This window comes from Panthera leo, chromosome C2 (genome assembly GCF_018350215.1).
Source record: "Panthera leo isolate Ple1 chromosome C2, P.leo_Ple1_pat1.1, whole genome shotgun sequence".
Taxonomy (NCBI): Eukaryota; Metazoa; Chordata; class Mammalia; order Carnivora; family Felidae; genus Panthera; species Panthera leo.
Window position 1 is genome coordinate 74,619,969 of NC_056687.1, and position 12,861 is coordinate 74,632,829.

The 12,861-nt window shown below is 38.5% G+C and overlaps 1 protein-coding gene across 1 annotated transcript in view; it reads left to right on the plus strand.

Moving 5' to 3' along the window:
* The window catches only part of LOC122198822 (probable cation-transporting ATPase 13A4), a 147,966-nt gene that overhangs the window by 75,009 nt on the left and 60,096 nt on the right, over positions 1–12,861 (plus strand). Inside the window, exons 6-10 of the mRNA XM_042903637.1 lie at positions 3,429–3,499; positions 3,591–3,671; positions 5,168–5,237; positions 6,730–6,864; positions 11,047–11,116. Of these exons, the coding sequence (XP_042759571.1) occupies positions 3,429–3,499; positions 3,591–3,671; positions 5,168–5,237; positions 6,730–6,864; positions 11,047–11,116 (427 nt within the window). The remainder of the gene's footprint in view (positions 1–3,428; positions 3,500–3,590; positions 3,672–5,167; positions 5,238–6,729; positions 6,865–11,046; positions 11,117–12,861) is intronic.

The following is a 12,861-nucleotide window of genomic DNA, read 5'->3' on the forward strand; positions in this document are numbered from 1 at the left end:
AATAAGTGGGCAAAAAGATGAAGAAATGCTCAAATAAACATAAAGAAGGGGCAAAGGTCTTGAAATGGAAACCTGTGGCACCAGGGTGGTATCTTCATTTACCAGCATGTGGCTTAGGGGGTTTGGCTAATTACTGTCTCTCTGAGCCTTGAGCTTCTTATTTATAAAATGAGAGCAATAACCCCTTCTGTGCCTGTTCCTCAGGCTGTTGTACACCTAAGATGAGAAGATGGACATTAGGGTGATTTGTGGACTGTGATGTGCTACTTTCATAAAGGACTGAAACTCTCATGAAAACAGAGGAGAAGCCACAGGCTTCAGCCATGACGATACTGACGGCGAGAGCTGTAAGGGCAACAATACCAACATGATAACCATTCAAACCATTCAGGGAGAGTTTGGAGATCTGCTCTGTCAGGTTTATAAACGCCAGCTAAGAGGAGACTTAACTATTATCCTGGGATTGTGTGCAAAAGTAAAACCCAGTGCTTAACCTGTTAAACAGGACGCTCTCACAACGTGTTTCAACAAGAAATGAGGAACAGGAAGCCTGGGAAGGGGCAGGCTTCCTGGTTCCAAGTAGAAAGCTGAAAATCACCCTACCGCACACTCCTGATGCCTTAATTACAGTTTCCTGCTCTGAAGTTCCAGAAAGTGGGCAAATAAACTCCACCCCATGCAAATAATGTGCTTAATATCCTCTTACCTGGTGTCCAGAGCCTGTGAAGGTGATGAGGGAAACAGAGAAACTACAGGCACAGATGATTCCTGCTAGGAGAATTTTAAAGATAATTCAAAAGGTCTCTGATGGGGTCATTCTTCTCACTCTGTGAGGAATGGCCTCAATAAATTATCAGGAGGGGCACCTGGGTGGCTCAGTTGGTTAAGCCTTTGACTCTTGGTTTCAGCTGAGGTCATGATCTCACAGTTCCGGAGTTGGAGTCCCGCATCCAGCTCTGCACCGACAGCACAAAGCCTGTTTTCGATTCTCTCTCTCCCCCTCTCTCTTTCCCTTCCTCACTTGTGCTCTCTCTCTCTCTCGAAATAAATAAATACACAATTTTTTTTAAAACAGAAGAAATTAACAGGAGATAATGGAATCTTCTATTTTCTGACCTGAGGTAAAACTTAGTAGGAACCTCTTTATTCCTCATTATTACTGCCTTCATCTGCTGATGTTTTGTGTTTGTTATTTTTTATAAGCTTCTCAATCTCAGTCTGTGGCTTCACATCCTCTGGATTTAGGTTCTCTAATTGAGCAGGGGCCTCATATCCTCCCACAGTTTGTCCTTTAAAAATGTTCTAACCCAGATTTGTGAACCCACAGAAGGAACAAAGGAGGCAGCCCTCACTTAATTCAACTTGAATCCTGGCAGCTATGGGATTTTTCATACCTTCTTCTGAGACTAGCTTCAATATCATATCCTTTGAGAGACTGGACTCTGGAGCCAGTTGGGTTTGAGTTCAAATTCAATCCCTACTTAATAGGTGCGATCTTGGGCAAAAGACTTAAAGTGAACTTCAGGGATGAAGTGACGGTGAGAATAATATCTGTCTACCAGAGATTGATGAAAAAGACTAAAGATGATGATGTGTGAAAAGCCCACGTACGCAGCAAGCTGTGATTACAGTCCAGCTCTGCAGAATTTCAGGGACTGAACAAGACAGGCAGGTGTGAGACAGTATACGTGAGGTTGCAAGGTGGACCATGGCAACCAATCTCCTTCAGACACTCTTTCCTCTCTCCAACTTGCAGCTTGTGAAGGAAGAATCACTCCCAGTGGCAGTGCGCTCCAATTTTATACGAAAATCAATTGGAAAATAGGATTTATTTTTTTAAAGTTACTTTGCAACCGATCTCATTGAAACAAATCGATCCTGTAAAATGAAATATACAGCATTTAATGCTCTCACTGGGTAACCATGAATGTGTGTGTGTGTGTGTGTGTGTGTGTGTGTGTGTGTGTGTGCATGCACATATATTTATCGAATAGGATTCAGATTGATTTGGTGTACCCCGGGTCTTGGAGCTTAGGGATTTCACCTCTATTTCTAGATGTTCATGTGGTTGTAAAAGCATTCATTCGCTTCTTTACCAAAAAACATGTATTGAACACTTTTTAGGTTTCAGCTGTATACTCTAACGATTATACTGACTGTACTATTCAGCGGTATAGAACAAACCCAGAAGAGTGCAGTGGAAATTAGAGATAATCTGCTCAATTGCCTCAGTTTATTCATGGGGAAACTATGGTGCAGAGAAATTTACTTGAATTTCTCAAGAACACAATTCTCAGAGTAGCTATAAAAGGAAAACACTGTTTCTCAACTTTGTCTGCACATTAGAACTATCTGAGGAAATTTAAACATATTTATGCCCAGGTTGCACCCCAGACAAGTGAAATCAGAATCTCTTGAGGGTGAGACCCTGGCATTAGTATTTTAAAGCTTCCAGTTAATTCCAATGGGCAAAAGGAGGTTATACCTATTGCCCCATAACAACATGGCACTATATCTCTTTGTGCTCAGTTAGGTCACCAGTTAATGGAAATTCAGATTCACATATACAGTTGCTTAAAGAAATCAGAAACAAGAAGGCATAATTGCCATAAGCGTTAACCTTACCTTTCCTTTTTACTGCTGACATCGGACGCTCACATCATGGAGAACATTTTCTTGCAAAAACCTCCTCACTCTCTTCTAGAACATGCTGCCAGCCTAATTTTGTTTCACAGTCTCTTCTATAGTTTTCTTTGAAAGTCCATTGCCCACAAGACAAAGTCCTAGATACTTCACCCTAGCATTTAAGACTGTACACTCTGATCTTTATTTATCTTTCCAGCCTCATTCTCCAGTCTGCAGTCAAGTAGACCCACTCATTTGCCCCTCCTCACAACCGACTTGTGCAGAATCTCTTCTACATGCCCTCTTTCCTTCTTATCTGGGCAGAAGTCTTTCAGCCCTTCAAGGCTGCAGCTCAGATGCCATCACTTCCATGATGCCTTCAGCCATCTGCCCGCTCAACATTTCTACGGCATTTCAATACCATACATCTTACTTGATCATATTTTTATTTCTTTGACATATATATATATTGGACTGTATGGTATAGTTTTCACTTTTGTAACAGATTTTCTTCCTTTGTTAGGTTATCAATAACCTAGTGGAACACAGAGACAGAGTTTTATCATATATACTCATCTGCATAGTAAGCCCACGCATGATACACTTCGACTGAATGAAAACTCCTAAGAAAGAATGCCACTTGTGTAGCAGGGAAAGTTGCAGTAAGTTAGGAAAGGATAATCTTAAAGAAGTGTATTAGAGCTCTATTTTTGCTTCTTCTGCAGGCACTTCTTTAGCCACCAAACTGCTATGTATTTACTGATCCCTACATAAGAGACTTTCTTAGTACTTTTCTTTTCCAGGTGAGATGTATAAAAGTGCAGAAAATAAGATATGTTTGGAACAACTTAGAAGGACAGTTCCAGAAAATTGGGTAAGTCATTTCAGTAATTTCATCTGAAACAGAGAAACTTATCTCAAAAATATCATTTCTAAATAGGTCTTTCTCATTATTATTATTTCAGTTCTTTGGAAGACTGGCTCAGTTCTGCCAAGATACATCTGAAATTTGGATCAGGTCTAACAAGAGAAGAACAAGAGATTAGGTACCATGCCTACTGTTTTCTACATCAGCTCAAGAGGATGGTTGCCATCAGCCAAATAGAGAGCCTAGCAAATCATTATCTTAGCTGGTCAATATCAGAAAACTTTGTAATGCTCTATTCAGTATTGTTAGATTCAATGCATGCACATACCTTCTCTTGCTTCGTCGGATCAGCGTTGTGGGGGAGGTAGAATGAATATCCCCATCATTCCAACATAATACATGAGAAATCTGAGGCTCACAGAGGTTCGATGGCCTGAACAAAGGTCACATGGATGGGAGGTGATTGAAGAGCTGAGTCTCACAGGTTTAGTCCTCTTTCTACTCTACACAGAGCTTCTCAAGGTTATAATAATGGGGTTGAACCAGTTTGGGTTGTAATCAGGAAATATATTTTATGCCAAGATCACATAGTTGAATAATAATTTCAGAGCAGCAGAAACTGTTGTGCAAGAACTGCAGCTCCATGATTCCAAAGCAGTTCCAGGGCAGAGGAACCAGGCTGAGGAAGAGCACAGTGTTGAATGTCAAGTCTATCAGTAATTCACTGTGTGGTTTTGAGCAAGGAACTTCTCATCTCCGGGCTTTGGTTCCCTAGTTGTTAAAAAGGGGAGGAGGACTTTGGAAAGACCTTGCTGGTCCTAAGTTTCTGTGATACTCATATTCCCCTGCACCCCCATTTTCCAGTACTTTGAAGGGACCCAGAGCCTTTCAGCATCCGCATCACCTAGAAGCTTGTTAGAAATGCAGAATCTTAGACCACACATCATCCCTCTGAATCAGAATCTTCACATTACCAAGATCAGGAAGTCATGTGTATGAACGCTAAATCTCAGGAGACACTGCTCTAATACATTTGGCCAAGCTACTTGATCTGAATATCTACATAGGAGGCACAGAGAGTGTGGTCAGTGTTCCCAACAGCAAAATAACTCATAAAGGGTCCTTGCTCTGCATAATCTAAGAAATATACCTCTAGGTTTTCAGTTAAAGGGTGTATAACTTTGTGTATAGAGCTGTCTTTGAGATCCCAACATCTTTTTGCTCACATTAAAATAAATTCTACAGCTTCCCAGAACTAAACAGGAGTAGGAAGGTAGGTCCAGTACTTCTTACTAGTAAAACTATTTTCTTGCAATGATCTCTCCATCCCACATCCACAGAGCCACAGTTGGGGACAGAGTTGAGAGAGTGCCAATCTGGAAACTTACTTGAATGAGGCAACCACTAATATTAAATACCCAAATTGCCATCAGGGAAATATTTAGACCTCAGGAAGAATCTAATTTAGTAGATGCAATAGGATCATGTTTATTGTTTTTGTCCTTGGGAACCACCCCCTCCCCACTCAGTTATTTTGAGAAGGATGAAGATATTATGGAACAAGGGAGGCTTACCTTGACTGGGAGAAAGTGAATAGGCCTTTTTTCGAATGAGTGAAAAATGAGCTTCATTTTTATTAGTTGTAACTGACTGACCTATGATCTCTCCCTATAGGAGGTTAATATGTGGGCCTAATACTATCGATGTTGAAATCACACCAATTTGGAAACTACTCATCAAAGAGGTACGCAGGACTTACTCTTGGCGCTAAATAGAGGCTAAAGGAGTTCTAGTCAAACAATCAAGAATGCTACTTGTTAATAAGTAACCGTAATTTGTGATATTTTAAAACAGTACAAAGGATAGATTCTTCATATCTCTTTTCTACTGTTTTCCTTGGAGACCATCTTTTGCACATGTTGCCTGGCACAGTATAATGACACTCATGTGTCTACTTATCCTTTAATAACTGGGTGCACCTCTTCTCTTTCTTTCTTTCCTTCTTAATCCAATGTTTCTTAGCCTTTCCCAACTTTGTGAAACTAAAATAATAATTAAAAATTTAAAAACTCAAGACATTTCTTATGGGCAACATAATTTCCTCAGCATTAGCCTTATTAGTTCTCTAGATCTCAATGTTTGTGTGGGAGGGAAAAAAAGGACTTGACCATCATTTGTTAAGTTGAATTTTTCCTCTTTGAGTCTACCATTGAGCTTATTTTTCATTTTGCAGTGATTATTATGAAACTATAACCATACAGCTGTACCCTGGGTCTTTTTCTGAACTTTACTTCTACTCCTACTTGTTTTTGAAAAAACTTACTAAACCCAAGGTATTTTCTCAATATTTCTAGTAAGAAAGGAAGCAAAAGAAACTGATAAGAAATGTTTCTGTGTGCTCCTTCCCCAACCAGAGGCAAAGATTACTGTTCCCATCTTAGACAGATGGAAATCAACTGGAGAGCATTTGAATAAGGGTACAAAATGTCTTAAACCAAAGCAGGCTAACAACTGTGGAGTTAGCCTCTCCCTTCTTCCACAGTGTCCTAGATGTTCAAGGACAGTTTCCCAGTTTCAGCTTGGCTCTCTACTAATGAGCAAATGTAGTCTTCAACTTATCCATAAATCTAAGTACTTTGATGGCTTAGAAGATGGCAGATGCTGTGTCCGAGGGAAGAACAACAGACTCGAGAGCATTTTAACTCCGTAAACCTGAACTAAAACTTCACCCTTCTGAGGGCCAGTACATGTGAACTAAACCTCATAGTATCCACACCCTACACCCTTGTGATGGTCATCATGAGGACCCACGAGACACTACTTTGTGAATGATAAGGTGCAGCAGTGATTAAAAGTAAGTGCTCCAGGGTCAGCTCCCCAGGTTCAAGGCCTACTCTGTGATTTGTTGCAGCTGTGTGACCTTCAGCAAGTTTCTCAAGAATCTCATGTCTCAGATCTCGAGATCTGAGTCTCAGCTTCTCCATCTTTGCAATGGAGATAAGTAAAAGCTTCTGGGTAATAAGGTAATTATGGAAATTAAATGAGAAAATTCAGGTAAAGTTGCTAAGCACAGTGTCTGGCACGTGACAATTGCTGAATAAATACAGTAAGAATGAGAATATTGTATGGGGTGGTTGGTGTCACAGAGAGGCTTTTGAAAGCAAACAAGTCAATGAATAGCTCAGGGCGAAGACTAAATATCCCCATTGCCTTCCTGTTTTTGTGTCTGCCAACAGGTTTTAAATCCATTTTACATATTTCAACTCTTCAGTGTCTGTTTGTGGTTTAGTGAAGACTATAAGGAATATGCTTTTGCCATCATAATCATGTCCATCACGTCCATAGCGTTGACGGTATATGATCTCAGAGAGGTGAGTTTTTCCCCCACCAATCTTATGGCCACAGAAAGGGAACAGTAGGACCTTTATTGAAATACTGTTAGAAAGAAGAATCGGGAAATAGCCATTGCCCACTCCACAATAAATGAGACCAAGTTTGTAAATATCTAGCACAAATATTGATACTCAACAACGTTAGTCCTTTTCCTTCTATTACATCCTGATTCCTAACCTTCCAAGTTATTTTTCCTCCTCTCTTTAGTTTATTCAGGCTGATCAGCCAGAGGAATTTACAAATATCTATGAATTGTGCATAAGTGAAAAAATATGTACAGAGAATACTGTCGAATCTTGAAGATGATGGGAGAGGGTGCAAGGTGGAAGGGTCTGTTTCATAATGACTCTTTGCCTTTTCTAGTTGGTCAGTACTTATTTGTCAAAGCCTGAGTCCAACACTAGGCTTTCTTTATACCCACGCCAGGGGATCTAGGTGCCGTTGGGAAAAAGTCCTGTAGAACAGATTGGTTGATGACACTCTAAATCCATGAATTCCATCCTTATCTGGGCAAGCTTTCTGTAGGTCCCTGGTCAATGCACTGTCCCATTCTCAAAATTAAGAATTCACACCAAATATTTCTCCATGAGAGAGATCTCCTGTTCATCTCATAGTCCACTTCTCTAATTCAGCAGATAATCTCACCACTTGTTCCACAAGGAAGATAGAAGCCAGAAGACAGGAATTTGCTCAACTCCCCACTCTCCAACTGTCAAAGGACTCTGTTTCTGCCTCCCACCCGCCCTGCTCTCCCGTTAGGGAGGAGAAAGGGCCCCTGCCTGTGCTTGCCAAAGCACCCTCTCTGACCTGCTCAGGGTGCTTCTGTGGTCCTTCAATGACCTCCTCACTCCCTCCCCCAAGGGCCTTTCTGTTAGCATTTAAATGTGCTCAAGTAAGGAAGCAACCATTTCTTTTTACCCCGCTTCCACCTGTAGCTACCACTCTACCTCTCTTCTCCCTTTTACAGCAAAACTTCTTTATGTGTGCTTTTGTCACTTATTGATCTCCTGGTCTCTTCTCACTATACTGACCTGATTTCCTCTCTGGTGACTCCATTAGAGAACTCTTGTTAAGATCACCACTATAATCTTAAGGCCATAGGTGGTTATAACATTTTTTTTAAAAATTCCTTTTTAAGGGGCGCCTGGGGTGACTCAGTCAGTTGGGCATCTGACTCTTGATTTCGGCTCAGTTCATGATCTCACGGTTCGTGGGATTGAGCCCGGTGTTGGGCTCTGAGCTGGTCCTGGGGCCTGCTTGGGATTCTCTCTCTCCCTCTCTCTCGGCCCTTCCCCTGCTCACATGCGCGCTCTCTCACTGTCTCTCAAAATAAATACATAAACTTTTTAAAATAAAAATTAAAAACTTCCTTTTTTTGAACTAGTTATTTTTTTCTTAATAGAAAGAGTAATATATGCACATGATTTTTTAAAAGTTCAAATAGAACACAACGGTATAAATAAAAAGTAAATATCCCTCCCAGTTTGGATCTCCCAGTATCCAGGTTCCCTTTCCAAAGGCATTCACTGAGACCAAAAGTTCTATGACCTTGAGCAGTATTAAACACACAGGCACTAATTTGTTTCACACAAATGGAAACACTATGTGCACTGTTGTGCGCTCGCTCCCATTTTCCACCTAATATATGTTAAATATCTTTCATGTCTGCCCAAATATGTTTTCTCTAGATGCACCATAATTTTTTAAACCAGTCTGATGTTGATGGATAGTTAGATTATCTCTAGTCTTTTGCTGTTAAAACAATCACAATTCTTGCACATGTATCTTTTTACACATCCACATATATGTGTGTTTATAAATATATATAAATTATGTGTATTTATATTACACATGCATATGGATATAACAAGTATACATATGTGTGCTTATATATATTGACATAGAGACATAAAATTTTTATACCTGAAATTACTTAATTATAAACTAGGTATATTGTTTTCATAGGCATCCTCAAAAGGCATCTTAAACAAGTAATACTAATTTACACTCCTCCCAACAGTAGAGGAGTGTTGGTTTCCCTTATCTTTGCCAATATAAGTGACAATAGAATTGCATAACTTCAACAGCATGTTTTCTATTACAAGTTGAGCACTTGCTCATGTCCTAAGCTATTTGCATTTCTTTCACTGTGAACTGTATTTGTGTCCTTCATTAATTTTTATTGGACTTTTGGTCTTTTGTTTGTTGATTTCATGGTCTCCCTCCTACCGCGGACACTTTTTTTTTTTTTTTTCACGCTGCAGCTTTTATTAAACTTCTCAGTTGCAATTGATAGTTAACTGCTCCGTTGCTTCTTTTTGAAGCGCTCTTTCCCTGAGACTTCAGAGACAACACACTCTCCATCCTCTCTAGTTGCTCTTTTTCAATCTTTTTTATAGTTCATCCTCCTCTAGTGGCCTTTTGTGGGGGAGGCAGTGTCTCAAAAGCAAAACAATATGCAAACTATACAATGTATACTCTACCGCATATACAATGTATGTTCTATCTTTCTCTTCCCCTCCACTTGTGCAACCACATTTATTTCTTGTGTTTTCTTCAGAAGAAATTTTTAGGCAAGTCAAGCAAAGGCAAATATATGAACCTTGTTTTTCCTTCTTTCTTATGTAAAAGGTAGCATCATTATGTAATCTCCAACCTTGCTTTATTATTATTCATAATAGTATGTCTTCATGGCCTTTTCATGTATGTATATTGAGAGATTCTTCACTGTTCTGATAGCTGTATATACCAATGAGTTCTAAAATGACTTTCAAATTTGTATATATTTCCAGTCCAAACATTTCTTTTGAGTTTGAGACTCATAGATGCAACAACCGATTTGATTCAAAGTCACTTATTTAGGGAAGTTTTCTATTATTGCTTCTATGGGCTGTATATGCTCCAAAAGCATACCTTTTTTTTTTTAATTATTGATTGTAATGATACATTTACGTTTGTGACTATTTGATAAATATATTTCTCCCAGTGGTTTGTAAATTCCTTGCTAGTAAGAACTATATCTTTTTTTTTCTTTTTCTTTTTTTTTTTTTTTTTGAACATTCTATCCCCACCTCTTAGCATAGTCCCTGACACATAGAGTGTGTGTAATAAATGCTGAGTGGATGAAAAAATGAATAAAAGGATACATTAATAGCAAAACAGTCTTTCACTATGTGTTACTCTATTAATTGTTCTTAGGACATATTAATCAGATTTATAAATGATTTATGCTAGAAGGTTTAGGCGGTGTCATAAATGGCAAAATCAGAAGAAAAAAAATGAATACACTAGATGATTAGGAGTTTTAACCCCTAGAAACAGATAGTTCTTTTACACAACAGTTTCTTTCTTTTTTAAAAATGTTTATTCATTTTTGAGAGAGAGAGAGAGACAGAGACAGAGACAGAGACAGAGCGTGAGTGGGGGAGGGGCAGAGAGAAAGGGAGACAGAATCCGAAGCAGGCTCCAGGCTTTGAGCTGTCAGCACAGAGCCCGACGCGGGTGTTGAACCCACGATCTTTGAGATCATGACCTGAGCTGAAGTCGGCCACTTAACCTACTGAGCCACCCAGGAACCCCTCTTTTACACAACACTTTCTTTAAAAATGTGAAATCAAATGTAATTTTATTGTGTTTTTCTTTTTTATCCTCTTATTGATTCACTGTCAACGTCCTGTGTATTTCATATATTAAAACAATGTATACTATGAGGAATAGTAGGCACCACTAAAACTCCTCATAAAGTTACAGATTAAGAACTCTGATGTGGAATAACTCAAAACTGAGATATTGCTTAGCTCTCAAAGCTATTTAGGTATGAACATTTATCTTGAATGACTCAAGTTCTTGATGTTCTCTGCTGAAAGAACTAAATACAAATTTATGGTCATCAAAAACTACTTTGAGTGAACAGAGCATGCTGGGAAATTTCTTTCTATCCAAGAACACATACTTCTTACTGCTGGTGAACAGCACAGCAAGTTGAATGACTTTTCAGGTAACTAATAGGCTGCTTGGTCTTTCATTTTTAGCCAGTGCATTCAGTTGGGAACAAGTCAGTGCTCTATCTTTAAAGAGACTAGCACTTTACTGAATTAATACCTGGGACTTCTCCTCAAGTAGAAAAGCCTTTTTTCCCATTTTCCTTTCTTCTTTTTCAGCAATCTGTAAAGCTCCACCACCTAGTTGAGTCACATAATAGCATTACAGTCTCTGTATGTGGGAGAAGAGGTAAGTCTCATTATTTTAGATCTGTGTGTTGTTCATAAGGAATCAAAACGGGATTTAAACTTGTATTCCTGGTTGTTGCTACTACTTTCCTCTTCGTGTGTGTGTGTGTGTGTGTGTGTGTGTGTGTGTGTGTGTTTCTGGTGCACTTACTTAAAGGAATGAAGGACTTGAGATGTTTTCACCTTAAAAAGAACTTTACTGAGGTAAAATTGACATACAATAAGCTGAACATATTTAAAGGATACAATTTGATAGATTTTGACTTATGTACATCCTTGTAACTATCTATGAAACTATTACCACAATAAAGATAATGACTATCCATTGCCCCCAAAAGTTCCTTCTGTCTGTAACCTCTCCCTACCCAACCCCATCCTCAAGCAACTGCCTTGCGTGTTTAGAATTTTATATAAATGGCATTGTACAGTGGGCATTTTTTGTCTTTTATAAGATATTTTGGGTTAATTTTACTGGAATCAAAGTTCATAATTATTTTAAAATGCATCTATTTTATTAAGTATATCAATAGTTTATTCCTTTCTATTTCTGAGTAGAGTCCCAGTGTATGGATAGACTAGTTTGTACACCCATTCACCTACTGATGGAAATTTGGGTTGTTTCTAGTATTGGGCTATTATAAATAATGCCTCTATGAAAATTTGTGTACAAGTTTTTGCATGGACATCCACTTTCATTTCTTATGGGAAAATACATAACTGTGGGGCGCCTGGCTGGGTCAGTCCGTTAAGTGACCGACTTTGGCTCTGGTCATGATCTCGCGGTTTGTGAGTTCGAGCCCCGCGTCAGGCTCTGTGCTGACCGCTCGGAGCCTGGAGCCTGCTTCGGATTCTGTGTCTCCCTCTCTGTCTGCCCCTCTCCTGCTTGCTCTCTGTCTCTCTCTCAAAAATAAATAAACATTTAAAAAAAGAAAAAGAAGAAGAAAAAGAAAATACAAAAGTGCGAAATGGCTAGGTCATATGGCAGGTAAGTGTTTAACTTTTTAAGAAACTGCGAAATTGTTTTAGAAAGTGTTTGTACTATTTTACATTCTTAACAGCAGTGTATGAGAACTGCAGTTGCCCCATACTCTTATCTGCACTTGGTATGCTCAGTCTTTTTAATTTCAGCCATTTTTAACAGGTGTGTAATAATATCTCATTGTAATTTTAATTTGCATTTCCTCAATGACTCATGGCACTGACCACTTTTTCAAGTGCTTATTTTCTACGTATGTATTTTCTTTGGTGAAGTTAAAATTTTTGTGCTGCTAGATTCACTTTTATTAATTGACTTTTGAGATTTCTTTCTGTATTCTGAATACAAATCTTTTGTCACAAAGATGCCTTGCAAATATCTTTTTCTCACTCTGGGACTTAGCTTTCCATTCTCTTTACAGTGTCTCCCAAAGGGTGGATATTTCTACTTTTGTTAAGGTCCAGTTTATCAAATTTTCCTCTTGTGGATCATGCTTTTTGTGCCAGATCTAAGAAATCTTTGTCTAATCCAAGGTTATCAAGCTTTTCTGTGCTGTCCTAATGTAAATAAGTGCTTAATACATAAATTCTTAATGAATATTTACTCAATAAATTGATGTGAGGTATTTTTTTATTTGAAAATGTATTTTTATAACCATACAATGGGAAATATTGGTTATTTTCTTTTTTTCAATTTTAAAAGTTTTATTTAGATGTATTTTATATAACCTATAATATTTAATTTTTAGAAAGAGTGCTATTTTTTTAAGT